The sequence below is a fragment of the Phaethon aethereus genome (genome assembly GCF_964289735.1).
Source record: "Phaethon aethereus genome assembly, chromosome: 5".
NCBI classification, from domain to species: domain Eukaryota; kingdom Metazoa; phylum Chordata; class Aves; order Phaethontiformes; family Phaethontidae; genus Phaethon; species Phaethon aethereus.
The window spans coordinates 58427726-58444894 of NC_138579.1; the positions used below are offsets into that span (position 1 = coordinate 58427726).

At 44.9% G+C, this 17169-nt stretch overlaps 1 protein-coding gene across 1 annotated transcript in view; it reads left to right on the top strand.

The window, feature by feature from the left end:
* Window positions 1–1905: 1905 nt before the first annotated feature.
* The window catches only part of TUB (TUB bipartite transcription factor), a gene marked incomplete at its 3' end in the record, with an annotated part of 153598 nt that continues 138334 nt past the window's right edge, over window positions 1906–17169 (top strand). The window contains exon 1 of the mRNA XM_082000814.1: window positions 1906–2482. Coding sequence (XP_081856940.1) covers window positions 2427–2482 — 56 coding nt within the window. The 5' untranslated portion in view covers window positions 1906–2426. The remainder of the gene's footprint in view (window positions 2483–17169) is intronic.

A 17169-nucleotide genomic window follows, 5' to 3' on the forward strand; every position in this document is an offset into this window, starting at 1 on the left:
GGAAACCTGGGTGATGTCTTCCCCGTTGGAAAGAAGTGTGGCCAAATATCACCCAAATTCAGAGAAGGTTTGATTTAGATTAAAACCAGTACATGAAAAAAGCTCTTAGGCAGGTTCTGCCTATCCTGACATGAAGGGGTTAAGGGTTTGGCCCATTCACCCTCCCAAAATAAAGACAAAATGAAAAGATGATGGCAGGTATTCATGAGAAAGAGGATTTAACTGTAACTAAAGGAACTGAATGGGGAAAGACGAAGTGGATATCAGATGTCCATGAATACCTTTGAGCTAGAACTAGAAAGGTCTCTGGCTGTCTGTAGAGTGGAGCTCTAGGAGCTCTTCACTACCAGCCTCTGCAGCTTCAGCCTGAGACCACTCATGCTGGTGAGATGAGGGACTGGGACTAATTAATCCAAGTCTTCATTTTATGTATGTTTGGGGTTTTTAGCCACTTCTACTGGGAGACCTTACCCTTAGGAGCTGGGAGTGCGCCATACAGCTTAAGAGCAGGGCTGGGCGCTTGGCTGGCCTTGCAGCGAGGGAAGGGGCCAGGAGATGCTAACGTGGGCCGAAGAGCTGAGGCTGACTGGGAACTGTTTGAAAGCGGTCCCCCCATCTGCCATGCATGTACGTAGACATCCCGGGTCACCCCGGGGGCTGACTGTACTGACCTGGCACTGCTGCTGGTAGCACCTCTCTTGGACAAGGTACAGCCAGGTCCTCTCAGCAGCCCCCAGCGGGCCGTTGGGAAACTGTAACTCCTTAAATCAAGAGTGAAGCACAGGGCAGAGCACGGTGCCCTGGGGCAGTGAGCAGGGTGCAGTGTCCTGAGCACAGCTGTGCACAGCGAGGTCTGGGCAGCTCTGAATCGGCTTCTGGAGAGATGAACCTCTGCCTGCCTGCACCTGACCCTGCAGACGTTCTCCTCGTCCTGGGACCATCCACCAAGCATCGTCAGTAAGGCTTGCTTTTGAGATCTGTTGCCCAAACCAAACTCTTTGGTAAGAACTATGAAGGGTGTCCTGTCCAGAGGGACATGATCCAGCTGTCTCTGTGTGCCTGTCATTGCACAGCCATGCATCTCGGCAACCAAACCTCACCCATGTGTGGCACTGGGAAGCTGACAGCAAGCAAATATTTTAAGAGGAGATGCAAGAAACCACTGCACAGTTTGAAGGCAGACCTGAAATAAAGCAGCTTGAAAATGCAGAGCTGATGTGCAAGTTCTGCTGAACATTTTTTTTTTCTGAAAGGAAAACCAGAAGTGAATTTGAAGGAAGATTATTATTATTATTATTATTCCTTTTTTTGTGTGTGTGTAGAGTGGTTCAGTTTGAACTACTGTTGCACAGTGCCCTTGTATTGAGGTTATCAGAACTGATCAGAAAATATTCAGTGAACAAGGTCTGACTCCCCCCAGTGCGCAGCCTTGGGCACCTGGGAGCAGAGCAGACCCCGTGCCACCTGCAGCTGATGGAGGTGAGAAATGCCTCTGTGAGAGACCCACGGTCCTCGGCACAGGCCCCGACACTGGACATTGCTGGTGCCCACGGGGGAAATGTGGGTGGGAGCCACGAAGCGTGGCTTGGCTCTCGGTCCTATGCCCAAGACCTGTGCTCAGGAAGAGCCACGTCAAGGCTGGATGGATGTCGCGCTGACGCCCCTGCTCTGGGGCAAACTGGGGCTGTGCGCTGCACAAAACCAGTTACTGAAATGGGGTATGCAAAGTGTTTTTGCTGTATGTTGAGTGATGCCTAGAGAGCCCTGTGCACTGACTGTGGGATGCAGGGGCTGCAGCGGACAGGACGGCCAGCAGAGCCGTGTCCCCGGCAGGGAGGTGACCCTGCGGAGCTGCCTGACCGTAGCCGACTGCCAGCGCTTCCCCCGCACTCAGGAGATGTGATCATTGTCTGCCTGAAAGACCACGTTGACGAGACCCAGGGACCCACGGCGGGGTGGGAGGTGGCTGATGTCAGAGTGATGGACCCGTATCTGTGGCAACCAGAATGACTAGATAGATAAATAAATAAATAAAGCGGGCGTGCTGGAGCGGGAGGCATGCAAGCCGCTCCTCCTGAGCGCGGCTTCGCTGAATATCTCTTAAGCAGCTTAGCACCCTTGCTCCAATTTATTACCTGAGCGCCTTTGTGTCTGCCGGGTGGCTGAGAGCATCCTGCTGCCGGTGCCTCCCACTCCCGCCCGCCCTCCCTCCCTCCCTGGTGCGGGCAGTGGTTTGCTCCGCGCATCCAGAGCTCGATGCGAAGCTGCCGCTCGGCGGTGAATTTTGGCCCCGCCGTGCAAGGCCGGAGGCGTCTGCCCGCATCCCCACGGTGGGCCCGTCTTCAGGCAGGTGTTTGATTTCCAAGCCCGGCAGCCGGTGCCTGCAGGAGGCAAGCGATGCTGGAAGCGCCATAGCTGAGCCGGAGATGGATGGTGTCAGCAGCAACAGGACCATGTCTTACAGTAGATGGAGTTACAACAGGTATTGTCTATCTTGTTTTGGTTTGGGTTTTTTGTTTGTTTTTTTTTTTTCTTTTTTCCTTCCTGCTATCGCAAAACTGGCAAGCTTACATAAACTGAGAGGGAGAGCCCTCTTCAGGAAAGCATAAACCTTTACTGATGCTGCTTTTACAGCCTGAAAGATGCTTGAGGCACCCCGATTTCTCAGCGACCGGAGCAGTGGCGTTCGCCGTTGTTTAGCAGGTGTTTGCCTGGAAGTGGGGTGGTCGTTTGAGCCCGCTGTGGCAGGACCGGGGGCCGCTGGCAGCCCCGGGCGGTGCAGCACACAGCCTTCCCGGGCTCCCGCCTCCGAGTGGGGCAACGGAGCTGCGGCGATTGCCTGAGCAGTCGCCCTGACTTCCGAAAGCTGATCTCCAGTGACTACCGCTCAACGCCAGCACCTGGGTGTTTTCTGCAAACCTGAACTAAAGCTTGGGAAAGAAAGGGACCAGGGCGCCAGGATGGGGCCAAAGAGCAGCATTTTCAAGCAAAAGCTGTGAGGAATGCTGTGTACAGCCCGGGTACCACAGAGCCGAGGGGGCTGAGTTAGGTGTCTCACTGAGACAAATAATCACACCATGTTTCATATCAAGATGCAACTATGTATGTGCGTTGCTCCGGGGAACGGAAAACTATTGTAGCGTTAGTTTTGCTTTTACATGATTCATGGCTGTGACTGACACATTCTTTGATCCTGGTTAAAAGGAAAAAAAAGGTACAAACTTCATACTTTTTTTCCTTTTTTTTTAAACTTTTTGTTGTGTGGAGCTAGATGCTAAGCAGTATTGGCATCTCACTGAATCACTACCGCAAGCCACCACAATATTCTGAAGAAATAACCTTTGGAAGTGGTTTTCAGTGCTTAAACACATATTCAGTGTCGCCCACGCTCTCCGTGTGTGTGGGTTTATATGGTTTATACGTGCATCTAGAGAGTTTCACTCATTTGCAGTATATTCATACTGCCTCAGCAGAAAATATATACAGATGCATACAGTGGTGGCAATGGGAATGGTGCCGCCTTTAAAAAAAAAGAGTGTATGTTTATGTATAAGCAAAGCTGAGTTACACAACAAGCTGTGTTTTTATGCAAACCTTCTCCCACACAGAGGATGCTTTCCGTCTGATGCCATGTCATCATCGTCTTGGCACTGAGACCCTGTAGTGCTCAGGTCTGTCCCATGCAGTCCAAGTTTGCAGCAGTTTTGATACCCTAAAGTATCAAAACTATTTGTACTAGGGTACTAAGTATTACCCTAGAGTAAAAAATCCAGAGATTTTCGCAAAAACTCCTCTTGGATGCTTTCTCCCAGTGCTATTGCCTTTTGAATTAACCTTATGTATTGCTTGCAATCTATTTCTCCAGTTTTCAGTCTTCCTTACTGCGACAGAGAAGTCTCTGTTTATTACTGTTTATTAGCCTCACACCACTTAGGGAGGTGTGCTGCACTTGTCTGTCTGCCCCACTTGGCTTTTGTACTGCATCTGGGGGGAGAAATGCAGTATTTCAGTGCCCAGGCTGTTTTTTTGGTGGCCAGTTTCCAGATTTTGAGATTTTTCCTAATAAATCCAAGCTCCGTGAACCAATGCCTGTGTGCCATGTATATTTTTCAGTGCCGGGAGGCTGAGTGAATCGCTGCTTTTATTCACAGTATTACCTTTCTGAAAAATGGTGCAGAGTTGTTCTCGCACACCGAGCCTGTCCTCCCACACCCCTCTTGTGCCCAGGCCCATGACAGGAGAAGGAGCTAACTCTTTTGCACCCAAAACCCCAGTTGCTGTCATTTGTAGCTGGAGCACATTCACTGCCCCATCTTTGGTCTCACTGAGCAATGACAGAAAAAAAGAGACAGAAAAAAGGTTTTGGGGAACTTTCTGCCAGGGAGGGAAGGAAACAGGAGGTGCTCATTTTGAGCATCTTTGAGCATTTACTGTGCGTGCCGGAGCCTGGGGACATGGGCTCTCCCCTCCGAGCTCTGCTCCAGCGGGGCCATGGGATGCCTTTCTGATCTGCGGGCTCCTGCGAAGCCCCTGTGGGCTGAGACATTCCCATGACTACTTAGGTGACTGTTGGGGCTTGGGTGGGAAATTGCAAGATTTCATGGAAGTTGCACTCCGGTGTAGTGGGTTGTAGGAGTTTTGCTGGTGAATTTAAATAACAGAATTTGCTTCTTCCTCAAGGGACATTTGTAACCTTGGGCAGGAAACACTGCTGCTCCGAAAACAGGTTAATGATGCTTACTTCATTTACAGAAGTCCTGTGAAACCAAGTGATAATGCTTGGGTTATTCCTCCTCACCAGGGGCCACAAAATGTCACAGCTGCTCTTGGGGTAGCTGCTCTGTGGCAGAATGTCTCAGGCCAGGGCTCCTCCAACATCGGCTGGCAGCAAAGAGAGCATAGCTGATATTTTTTTATTGAGTAAAAACATAATATTTACAATTCTTAGCTCTGTTACTCATTACTGTGTGACCTGCAGAAGTTACTGTGCTTTTTTGCTCGTCCCCCCAGCCCCTTTCCCTGAAGGCAGAGGGGTTTAGGCACATACCTGTCTGCACGGACATGTGGGGCAGCACTGTGAACAGCCAAGTGCCGTGCAAAAGCCAACAATAACTCCTCTGGATGCACGCCCAGGTGTGTCCTCTTGGTGTTGGCCTCCATGAATCAGCACTGCAGTTATAGAGGGACTAGGGCTGATGGAACAGGTGCTGCCACCCATAAATACAATTGCATCTATTAATTTTAAAGATGCTCATCGTCAATTAAATCACATGAACCAATTTAAATTGGTTCAAGATTCCGTAAGATGCATGATGATAGAAACCCATGGAAAAGGGGAGAGCTGCTATGTCCCTTCTAAATGGCCACACATGTGTCTTGCAGATGAAAGCACCTGTGTGCAGCACATGGACATTTTTCTAGTGGGCATTTATCTGTCACTTGTTGTGTATCTCAGAATTTGGCCCTGTGATTGTGGTGTTTCCTTAGGCTTGCTGCACAGGATTTCTCTATAGGAAAAGCGTTGCTCATTCCTGAAGGTAGTTTGTGCAATGAAGAGAAAGTCCAAACACTGACTGCAAAACCTGTGATCAGGGAGACCCATGCAATGAGAAGAGACCATTTAACAAAGTTCACCTCAGCTACTCTCCTAACCAAAGGAAAGGTTTTTTTCCCCAAACTAGACAAGTTTGTATGTGAAAAGGCTCTTAATGATCGCATGTGTCATTTCCACATCTGACTCGTTGCCCTTCCTAAAAGGCCAGCCTTATCTTGGGCGCGTCTTTGCCTTCCTCCCATTTTGGTGCTGTGATAATTTCCTCATCACTCTGAATGTTGCCAGATGAAAGCAGGGGACAGGCAGCAATTTAAACAGAAACTGGGGATGTTTTGAAGGTCCTAGAAACACTCAGGACTTCTGAAGTCAGCCAGCTAATTCCTCAAGTAAGATAATGTCATTCTTCACCCTCTGCCCTTGCAGATATGCTCTTTTCTGGATAGTTACTACTCATTTCTATTTGGTGTCTCTTCCTCCGAAGCAACACACTGCCCGCTCACCATGCTTATGGTCTCCGGGTGTGCAAGAATGCGTCTGCCAGAGCAGAGACAAACCTGCCCTTTTTCATGATCTCTATTTCCAGCACCATTGCAGGTTTCGGCAGCTGGACTGTCACCCATCAGCACTCCTGCTGCCTCCCCCCAGCTTTGTCTGGGGTTCATGCAGCACCTCACTCTCAGAGATGCTTCAGGGGGACTGACAGAGCAGGTCCCCATCGAGCTCTTTGGGAAGCGTCCACCCATCCTAGTTCACTGATTTCAAGTGTCATCCATGCAGGTGTAAGAGCCACCATGTAGTACATTCTTCAGGTTAACTTGCAATGAATTCTTTTTAGGTTTAATGAATCCCTGTAGGAGTTCATGGTCTGTATGCAGAGAGTTGTACTTTCAGGGGGCTCTGCTCTGTGCCATGGCAGTTGTTGGTAGTACCCAGCACCGATTAGGTAGAACTTGAACGCTGTGTGAAGTTGACTTCCTCTAAGCAACTTGAAGCTCAGCAGTTATTGAAAACATCCAGTGCCAGGAGTGAAATGAGCAACAGAAGATGGAGTATTCAGAAGTCTCCTTGTGTTGGAGCTCTCTGGAAATAGAGGTGGCACGTGGAGGTTTACAGAGCACTTCCCATCATGCCCTGGTGGAAATGGAAGCTCAGTAAGATGTGTCATTAATGTGATAGGAAGGTGAAAATGGAGAACAGGTTTTGGCTGGTACAAGACTGAAGAGCCATTCTTGTGAGCTGGACCAGATGACTCCTTCATAGCACTTCTAGCAGTTGGACATTCCACCAGATGGACAAAAAATTAACTCTCAATGCCACACAAATTTGACCACTGAAGTTCAAAATAGTGCTCATGAAGGCTTGAGGGAGCTCTGATACTGTGGACATAGTCAAATCCAAGCTCTGGGAAGACACAATTTAGGAAAGTGTGCAGTATTCAGTCAGTCCATAGACACAGGAGACCAGTTTGAAATCAAATATACAGGCAAATATATAGGCAAATATTGCAGACTGGGAATCTGTGGTATGTGTTTGGAGAAACCATGCTAGGCAGTGGTGGACTGCAAAATTTTGCAAGGTTTTTCAGGTGTCCGTGGACTGTGTATAGCTCCTATGAGGCGGCCCACAACTGAATGGCTGGTCCAGAATAGTTTTCTGCAGGAGCAGTAGAAAGTTTTGCAGCAGAAGGAATGGGTAACCTGCAGGCAAACTGAATACCTATGCATGAACAAAGATGTTAGTGTTGCTTTTTTCTTAAAAAAATGACACCCCTCCCCCCCGCCCCCGACAAACCACAACAAAATGCCAGCTGCGGAGGCAGTAAAAGTCACAGTCGCTTCCCTGTTTCCTCACATTTCTTCCTGAGACCAATACGTTCACAGTCCTCCCCTATCCTCTTTGCTTCATTTCCATACTTATTTTCTATTTTTTTCCCAGAGGGCTTTAGTGCAGCTATGCCAGGCTTGTGAATTAACCACATTATGATTCATGTAGGTTTTATCGGCTAGCATTTGGAAGTATATTTTGGGGAACTTTCTCACAGGATGTTTCAACTGTGGAGACAGCTGAAAAGTCTTTTCTATTGGTCTGTCTCTTTGGTCTATTCTGGATATCAGTGTTGTTCGTGGATGCCTTTTGAAGCTGCTATTTCTGTTTTGCCTTTTCTATCCTGTGTTGAAAAGCTATGACTGTGTGTTTGGGTCATGGTGTCAGAGGGTTTCAATCTTAGATCTCATTTTTGAAGGCTTTTAAACTCTTCTACCTTGATCTTTTTGGGGACATGCTGTCATCAGTAAGTAAATAGAGGTTGTCCTCCAAACTTCATCCAAAAGGGATTTCCTAGGGAAACTGTAATTTCTTCTTCCCTCTCTTCTTTGAAGTAGCAGCTGTGAAATACAGAAGCATGTAGACTTGTTACTTCTCTGGGCTTGCGGTTGTGTGTGCACTTTGACTACACTGAAGAGCATCTCCTCTTTCTGTTCACAGCAGAGCTGTCTGAAGCCCTGTGTGGTGATCTGCCGTCAGGAAATGGAGGGCATGTGATGCCCTGAACCCCTGTTGGTAGTGATTACTGTGTCTGCTCTTAAGGGGAGGTAGCACATTCAGGTAGCAGGTTAAGGAGGGAGTCCCTTAGCCACCCCCCCTTCTTTCCTCTGCCATCTTGTGTCCTTAGGTGTTTCCTGGAGTAGATACCTTTATAGCTGTAGCCATTGGACAAATCACTTGAGTGGACAAGAAGTGGAAATTGTCCTACAGGACAAAAGGAGGGGATAGAATCAGCCAACCCTGAAACGAAGCCAGAATAAAACATTCACGTGATGGATAAACTTATGAAGATTTATGTATCAACGTTGCACATTTAGTTTGCTGGAAACCTGTTCTTTACTTTTCTTTCATAATAAAGTATCATAATATCAATTACATAGGAGAACCTAGAGTTTGGGAACAATGTTTCCTTCCTCAAGTCAAAACAGTAGGAATGATCTGTGGGGTGCGTTCATGTGCATCCTCCTGTCCTCAGGATGAACATTACGTGTTGGTTGGCTGCACATCCTCAAGGTGTGTGAATTCTCCAGAGGCTGTGTGGTGGCTTGTGATAGCCTGCGAGAGAGGAAACTTCTGCTCCTACTTCACTGAGGAAAAAGTTTAAAACTTCTTAAACAGAAGTACCTGAGAAAATATTTTAAACATACTTGGCTCATGTACAGCATTGCGATACTAATGAACATAAGAATTGTGTTTGGAGCAGTAAATATCACTGCCAGCAGCTCAGCGATGAGAGTGAAGGGTAAGTTTTTAAAGGGAAAACCAATATTACGGCTGATCTTCCATTTATCCATAGTATGTAACTTAGTTAAGAGTTTACAGTGAAAAAGAGGCAGTCACTTGTAAGAGTTAACTCAGCTTGGAAGGTGCCACTTGTATGCTCTGTCATTTCATTCTCTGCTTTTATATAAAAGAAGCGCACAAGTTGGGCCATAGCAATTGATGGAGCTCACTGGTGTGTAAAACTTGATACCCCATCTGAAGTTTTCAGTGGGCTCCCTTGCAGGGATGGTAGCGCAAGACTTTGTGCTCTCCATTGAGAATTGGACTGTGATCCTTGAAATCCTTATCAACAATGTGGATAGACAATTAGAATGTGATGCCCTAGAATAGCCAATTCCCCTGATTAGTGGCTGCCTCCTCACCTGCATGTACTTTAGACTTCCTTCACATCTCACTGAAATTTATCTCTGGGTATCTCTAGTTTTGGCCAAGTACCGATGATATTACTTCTCTCAAATACGAGTGATAGGAAGTGGAGAACTTCAGTGGTTAAAGGTATAACACAATATAGACCTGCTTCTGTGTATGGCATCTGCTCTGAGATAGATGGCTATTGAAGTGAAATGTGGAATAAATGCTGTTGCCATCTACTGTTACCCCCTACGTATTTAGCTATAATTCTAGTGTCAAGACAGAAATGTATTCTTGTCTGTCTCCCTTTTTTTTTTGGCAGCCTAGCAGGAATTCTTAAGTTTAAACTACTTTTAAAAGGCATGCTATTAAAAATGCAATTTTTTCTCTGTGAAGAGGTGGGGTGAGCAATATAGTCTCTATATATAAAGAGTGAAGGGCAATATAGCAAACCATCTCAACATTGTGTTGATAGTCATCTTTCTTCATAGTCAGAGAGCTCATTAACAAATCTCCATTAACAAATTCTTTTAGAAGAAGATGGAGAGAAAAACAGAAACAAAATATACATATCTTGGGTCGGTACATTTGTAGACCTCTATAAAAGTTCCAAGGCCTCTGTAAAGCTTTATGCTTAAAACCTGCATTCAGGGTTTCTCTTGAACCATAAAGACAACTCAAACATTTCTTCAGAGTGGAAGGGGCAATAGGAAACCAGCAAAAATGGCCAGGAAGGGACCAGGCATCACACAGGAAGCGTGAGATACGTATGCTGCTCTGGTATCTGTTATTAGCACTTTTCTCTTTCCTTCTTCTTTGGTCCTATCACATGCTCTGTGTGAGTGCCTTTTGTTACCGTGTCTAAAACACACGCTAAGCGCCTCGCCTTTGGTGCTGGGGCACAAAATTGACAGTCTCTTCTGTGCCTGTACATGTGCACCGTACAAGGAAGATCGAACATCGCAGCTCTGAGCGATCAGAGGCTCTTTAGCTCTCACTGCAGCTTTCAGAATTAGATTGTATCTTGAAGGAAAATCAACCACGTCTCATGATCTGCGTTATCATAAAAAGAAACACTTTTCTTTCTCCAATATATAATTTGCGTAAATGTCACTACTAGTGGAAGTCTGATAAATAATGTTCACTGCTGAAAACCAACAGAGAGGGTTTCCCCCCGCTTCAGAAATGAATCAGGACAGAAGAGCAATGCGGGCCATTGACATGGCACACGGCGGGTGCTACATGTGCAGCTGGCTGGCGAGTGGCAGTGCATGCAGCCATGGCAGGTTGATGGGGTCTGGGGAAGCTTGTTCATCACTGATTTTAGGGGAAACTAGTTTCCAGTTTTTGCAAGAAGAGAAAAAGTTAATATTCAGTTCATTCTTCTCTTTGCAAAGGCTAAAGCTGATCTTTATTTTGCAGGCAGGGTCCATCTGTCCACTTCAAATGCCATAACCACTGGGCTAAAACCATAGCCTCACATGGTCATGGTCATCAAGTTAACAAGCACCTCTTTGTTTCAGTATATCCATACCCATCACTTTCTAGAGAAGGTTGAAACAGGGGTGGCAGCTGGTTTATCTTTCCTGCACCCTGAAAGCCCGTTGCCTTTGGCTTTGTGCTCCTGGCTAGTGGCAAGTGTTGTACTTCCAGCAGCTGATTTATACCTGTTGAGTTTTGTTTATTCTTTGTGTCTCTGAAAAATAAGTATATCATGAAGCTTTGGCATGACCAGATTGGGTTCCACCAGCAGTCACCTGTATTCATAAAAAAAGAGGTATATTAGTCAACACTTGGATATATCTGAAATGCTTGAATGCCAAGATCAAGAACAGAGGAAGACTCCAACAGTTACTACAAAAACAAAGATGGTCCCAGAGGTGTGCAAGTCTCTGAAGTGTAAAATGACAACAAATAAGCCCAAAATTAATTTCAGAAGTATTTTAAAAATTGTAATTTGTTTCTAGGAGTCTACTACATGGATGATCAGCCAGGTAAGTTACCTGGCTTAGAAAAAAATTAATTCCTTGTTTTTATAAACTTGCTGTGATAAGTGTTTGATTCCTTTTATCCTACTGGTGCTATGTCATGTTGTGGTCATGTTACTCCGACAAACTGCCACACATATCAACTATCCAATTATTTGCTGTTCAGCTAAATGTGTCAGTTCAAATTCCTGCACCAATTTGTGGGTTCTTAGAGAGACAAGATATGTGGTAAGAGTATTCTTGTACTTAGATGCTGTTACTCCAGAGATAACTCTCTTCCGTTTCGAAAAGTCCAGTTTATTTTGATATCTCACCATTTCATGCACCACCACCAGCATCCTCCTTCCTGCTGTGCATTTTTGCTGTCTGTGAACACAGCTATGTTTTGCAGGATGGAATAGCTCCTTATAGCCCTGTGGGCACTGTTGACATCAACATTAAACTATTGATCTGTTCTTGGTTAATTAAGCACACTTACCTAGATTGGCTCCTGTCTTCACAACCTGCTTGCAATCCTTCAGAACATATTTCTTGAAGTTAAACTTTTCCAGCCCTAAAATCCCATTCAAAAATCCTGTTCAAACGTCTTCTGCTGGGACCCATGAAGTATCAAAGACAATCCTTTACTGCTTAATGTGGCTTTTCTATGTATGTTCTTGCAGGTTATTTTGCAGAGCTGTAACCTAAAATCCTAGCAAAACACAGGGAATTTGCCCGACCCTGTTAAAGGCGCTCCCAGAGAGCTGGGGGAGCTCTGCTTCTCTGCGAGTCTGGGGCTGTGCAAGGAAGCTGTCTAGAGGGACTCAGCAAGGGATATTAATCGGATAGTCATTTCAGGAGAGGCTGACTCCACACTGACTATTTTTTTTTCAGTAGTTGGAATATTGGAGTGCAACTGTATGAACTATCTCAAGCTGGAGTTGTTGGTTAAAGTTAATTTCTCACTCCATCATATTTTTTAACATCTTTGGTTCTACTTTTTAATATAACTTGGCTAGCTATAGGAAGAAGTAATGAAACTTGGGCTTTGTAACAGGATCTAATAGCTTTGAACCAGACTTCAGAATGAAGTTATCTGTATTGTGAAATAGCAATGGGACTGGAGCTGGGCTCCAACATCCTGTGTGAACAGAAGCTTTTAAGGTATTCGCAGTAACTCTCCTTGCATGACATACTGTGCTTCAAACAGGCCTAGGATCCAGATGCTGATATGTAAGTGTCACCTTCCCTTGGAACTGTGATTTTGCCCTGGACGTTGAAGGCAGCAATGGTTTGCTTCCCAGGTATGTTCTTTGGTGTGCACAGATGCACTGCCACGTTTTTCCAGTAAGTGCATCACCCACACTACCACCACCACCTAAGATTTCACTCCTTTCACCCTGAATGCGCACCATATAAACTTCTTTTTCTCTCTGGCATGCTTTATTTTTCTTCTCCCCTTCCTAGCAATCCCTTGAATGTGTTTAATTAGTGGGGATTTTCAAATTCAGTTTGGGCCACTCATGCAAGGAGTGTAGGAGCCGGTCTGGGCTATGAACCCAGGTTGAGGCCAAAGCCCATTTAAGTCCCTCCTTACAACCCTTCTGTTCTTTTGCTAATCACAGTAAGAGGATTAGCTTCAGGAGCAAGGGGTGTTGAATAGTACAGTCAAAGATGTTCATATCAGACTCTGGGCTATTCTCATGCAATCTTTTGCAAATGTAAAATGATTCCCAAAGCAATGGGTGAATGGAGATCCAAGGCAATTTACTCATGCTTTGAGTATATGTGTGTATATAGCAAGAAAAGGAACTTTGGACTGAAAAATAAGAACTGGCCTTAAATCAGGGCTGAGACTTAATGTTCCAAACTTGTTAAAATTCAGGGCTTTTGCTCCCACTGTCCATTTGTATTTGAAAAGAATTGTATTACACAGATGTTATTTGCTTTCTCTTATGAAAAATACTGAGCAACTATCTAATATTACATTGCTTTTGTCGGTGCCCGAATTGTACCTTCTGTGAAGGTGTGCTTCTCCCAACAGGTCCTGGTGCAGGTGGACTGCTCTTTGCAAGGAGCTGAGGCTAAGCCACAGCTATTTCTGTCCATTATTTTTGGAGCTCCTAGAGTTGAGCTTCAGTCTGACTACAGGTATTATTAAATATATCATCTTAAATATACAGTATCATTAAATGCAAATACATAGCCTTTTGCTTGGGAGGCAGGGAGGGAAGGCAGTGATATTTTCCCAATACATCCTGTCTCCCCTTGGCATCATCTCTTGGCCGCCAATAAGGCAAAGGGAAACAACTGGCCTTGCTGTGTGCAGCCACTCTTGTGCTCCTGAGCAAGTGAAACTAAAATTTGTCTAACAGGCATCCTCCTAGGCAGGCTGGGACTGCAGGCATCCCAAATGAACATGTCTGTGCCTGGGTGGGCAACTGAAGCTCCAATGCAGTGACCGAACTCTATTTTTGTTCACTGTAGTGTCTTTACCGTATGTTGTGTACATTTGATTCATTCATTGTAAAATCTATATGGACTAATAGGTTGTTTTGAAATGTAATTAGGGTAAAATGTCTGCAAAAGCAGAAGCATTTGCTTTGCTTATCCATTGCAGCGAGGCTTTTCTGTTGTCTTGATTGTGCTGTAGAATTGCTAACGTAATCCAATGAGATGCTGAACTAAGAGTCAAATGTAAGGATGCTGTATGTGTGGGAGACAAGTTGTGTCTGTTCCCATCTCGATACACAGAAATGCAGTTGTTTAGGTAAGCTCTCATCGATTAACAAGTAGGGGTGCTCTGCTGTGTTTTCTCTGCTCGTCCTGTGTGAAGCGTTCCCCACTGAGCCCGGGGGAGCTGTGCCCTGGGAACAGCCCCGGATTGTGGGTGAGGGTTATGCTGAGTGCTGTTCCTACTGTGATAAACCTGCTTTTCAGAGGAAGCTATGCATTTATCTTTGACTTAGCTTGATTTTTTGGGATTGACGATTATCTTTCTGCAAAAAATCTCTCTTCGCTTTCGCTTTCCCCTCATTATACTGTGGGATTGTCTGCATGATTTGAAATACATGGCCCCTAAGTCCCTTTTCTGTCGATCTTATGAATCTTGCCAAGAACAACATTGCAAAGGATATTAGTTTGCCTCTTATCAGTTACCTTCCTGGCTGGTTGTTTGGTGCAGACTCTGACACAAAAGGCAGCTGCCAGTATTTTTATGCATTTATTATTCCTATGTACTGAGCAGCATAGAAGTGCTTGTGCCTCCAGCAGTGGTATGATGCTCCAGTAGCAGCATGAGGCTCTGAGGACTTTTGCAGGTCTTTGGCTTCTTTACCATATGATTGCTCTTTTTCTACAGTGGTAACATCTGGGTTTACCTACTTGATGTCATCTCAGTCATGGTGCAGCTGAACACAAATTCTGAATTCTGTGTACAGTAAATTAAATAACGTATGTCAGTGTTGAAAATACAGACAATTGATTTTTTTACTAAGTTTCTCTTCATCACTCTTGTGTAGGTAGTTGGAAAGTCAGGGTGTGTGACTTTGATAAGAATAGGCAAGGAGAGAGGGAGTGATTAAACAGATTATTTAGCAGAGAAAAATAATAGAGGTCTTTAATGAGCCTTTTCTGAAGTATCTAAGATTCAGGCTTTTAATATGGTGCAGAAATTATGCGAAAAGTTTTCTAATGTTACTGGGATTCTCTCCACATGGACCGTCAAATTTTTCCACGCAGAAGTTACAGGATGCCTATAAGTTATAACTTATTTTTTGTTTAAAACAACTGAATGATTTTGTTTAAAACAACTGCAATGAACTATTCAAACCTGTACTCAGATCCCACTGACTGTGACACAGTGAGACTGTTCTTAAATGCTTGTTAGAATAACTTAAAATTCACCTTCACCTGAATGTTATGCATGAGGGTGGCCTTGCTGCCCGGCTCTGCCAAAAGAAGCAAGAAGAGAAAGTACCAGGGGAACACCTCACTGTAGCAGTACCGATTTGTTTAAATTTGAGTTCAGCTTTGTTTTAGTTACAGCCTTGTGGGCTGACATTTAACTGCAGCTTCGTGCTCTCCATCCTGGCCTCACATGAGCTTACGAGTACTCTGATCTATGGATTTAAAAAGAAAAATAATCTCATAATATAAGACACAGAACCCTGATGATGAATCACAGAGTGTTATCCAGTATGTTTTAGGGAATTTGGTTGCTGAAGTTAACCAGCCGCTCTCCATCTTGCCCAGGAGTAGGAGGGATGTTTCTTATTGTAAGTTGGAAGACAAGAAGTCTCTAGAATTAGATGTTTACAGTGAAGTTCACATTGTGACACTCCCTGAGAGCTGCCAGTGTGCTCTGTGCTATCTCTGCCGTCTTGCCTGTCCTGTAACTGTGAACTTGATTTTTCTTTCAGTGCATTTCAGACACCCTCTGGGTATTGTAGGAGACTTTTTAGGGCCACTAGATTAGCCTTTTTTTAGCCTAAACCATATTCTCATCCCTCAGTCTGGAAAGGTGTTGGTGCAGGAAATACCCCTTTAAAAATACATGAAGATTAGGAAGCAGGTTTGTTTTCTTCCACCTCTTTTAAGTCCTCTCCTTTGTATTCCTTTCTTCTGCTACTTTACTGTCTTGTCTTTTCTTTCCAGTTTTACTGCAGTTACGTCCCTGGTGATGGACCGTCATAAAAAAAGTCAGGTATTATTTTTGTTGCACCTTAGCAGTGGATAAGGCTAGAGAAAGAGAGGGGGGATCTTCACAGCTGTTCACTTGGTTTAGCTCTTTCCTGAGCTGTTGCATGGAGGATTCAGTTGCCTTCCAAATTAAACCTGTGCTGTCTTACTCATGTATTATCTGACAGTTGGCCAGAGCAATATGAGCTGTTATTTTGAGATTTTAATCATGTTCTGAAACAGTATTACCTTGTGGCGGTTATGCAGCAAGCACAGCTTTGCAGCGCTGAAAGCCTTGCATGTGCAATGGTAGGGCTGCAGCCAGGCATCTCTCTAGTACAGAAGATTTACATAATGACTGACTTTTTTTTTAATTAGATACACTTCTTTATTAGTAACAAAAAGTAGTCCTTTTATTCTTTTAATTAAAAATATTTTAAAATATCAAGTAAGATTCTTTTCTTTGAAACAGCAAATCAAATTAATTTCATTTCAGAAGGAAGCCCTTGTTCATAAGGATAGAGATGTTGTTGTGTTGCAGTTTGTAGAGTCATGCTCCCTCGCTTGCCTTGGCCTGGGTAAGATGAGGAGAAGGAGCAGTGCTCCCTGTGCCAGCAGCCCAGCCCAGCTCGGCAGGCAGCAGGAACTGGAAACCCTCAATGGGGCCACGGGGACTCAGGGAGTGCCAGGAGCTGCTCTCAGTGAGCACCACGAAGCTCCTACCCAGCGCAAGACACTGTATGGCAGACTACAGCGGAGGGAGGATCGCTTGATGCCTCTCCAAAATACCCAGGACTGGGCACTGTTGGAAATGGCAGACTGGCATGCCTTAATTTTTTAAGTTTAATCTGAAATAATAGAATTTCTTAGGGGTGAGTAACTGCTGACGGCATGTGATGACTGCACGGACTCCCCCAGGAAGGCCTGCTTTCGGTGGTGGAAATGCCTCTCAGGTCTTGGGACCATGCTGGCCCCACTCTTTGCTCCCTTCTTCCTTTGCATGTACTGTCGTGCCAGGATAAACTTATTTTGAAATTAAGTCTTTTGCAGAAAAGGGAGGACACTGCATACTGGGACTCTTTCTTTGTAATACTATTCTTTGAATAGTTCCTCTGTTCCCAGGGCACATGGTCTCTGTCAATACAGGTGGGTTTAGTCTCAGCCTGAAGAAATATCAGCTGTAAAGTTTGCAGAAGAGGAGTTTTGTCTCTTTTGTTTTGTTTTATTTCTTTTAACTACACCATCTAAAATAGAGCACAAGCAGGAGAAGGCACCATCAAATAGTGACTG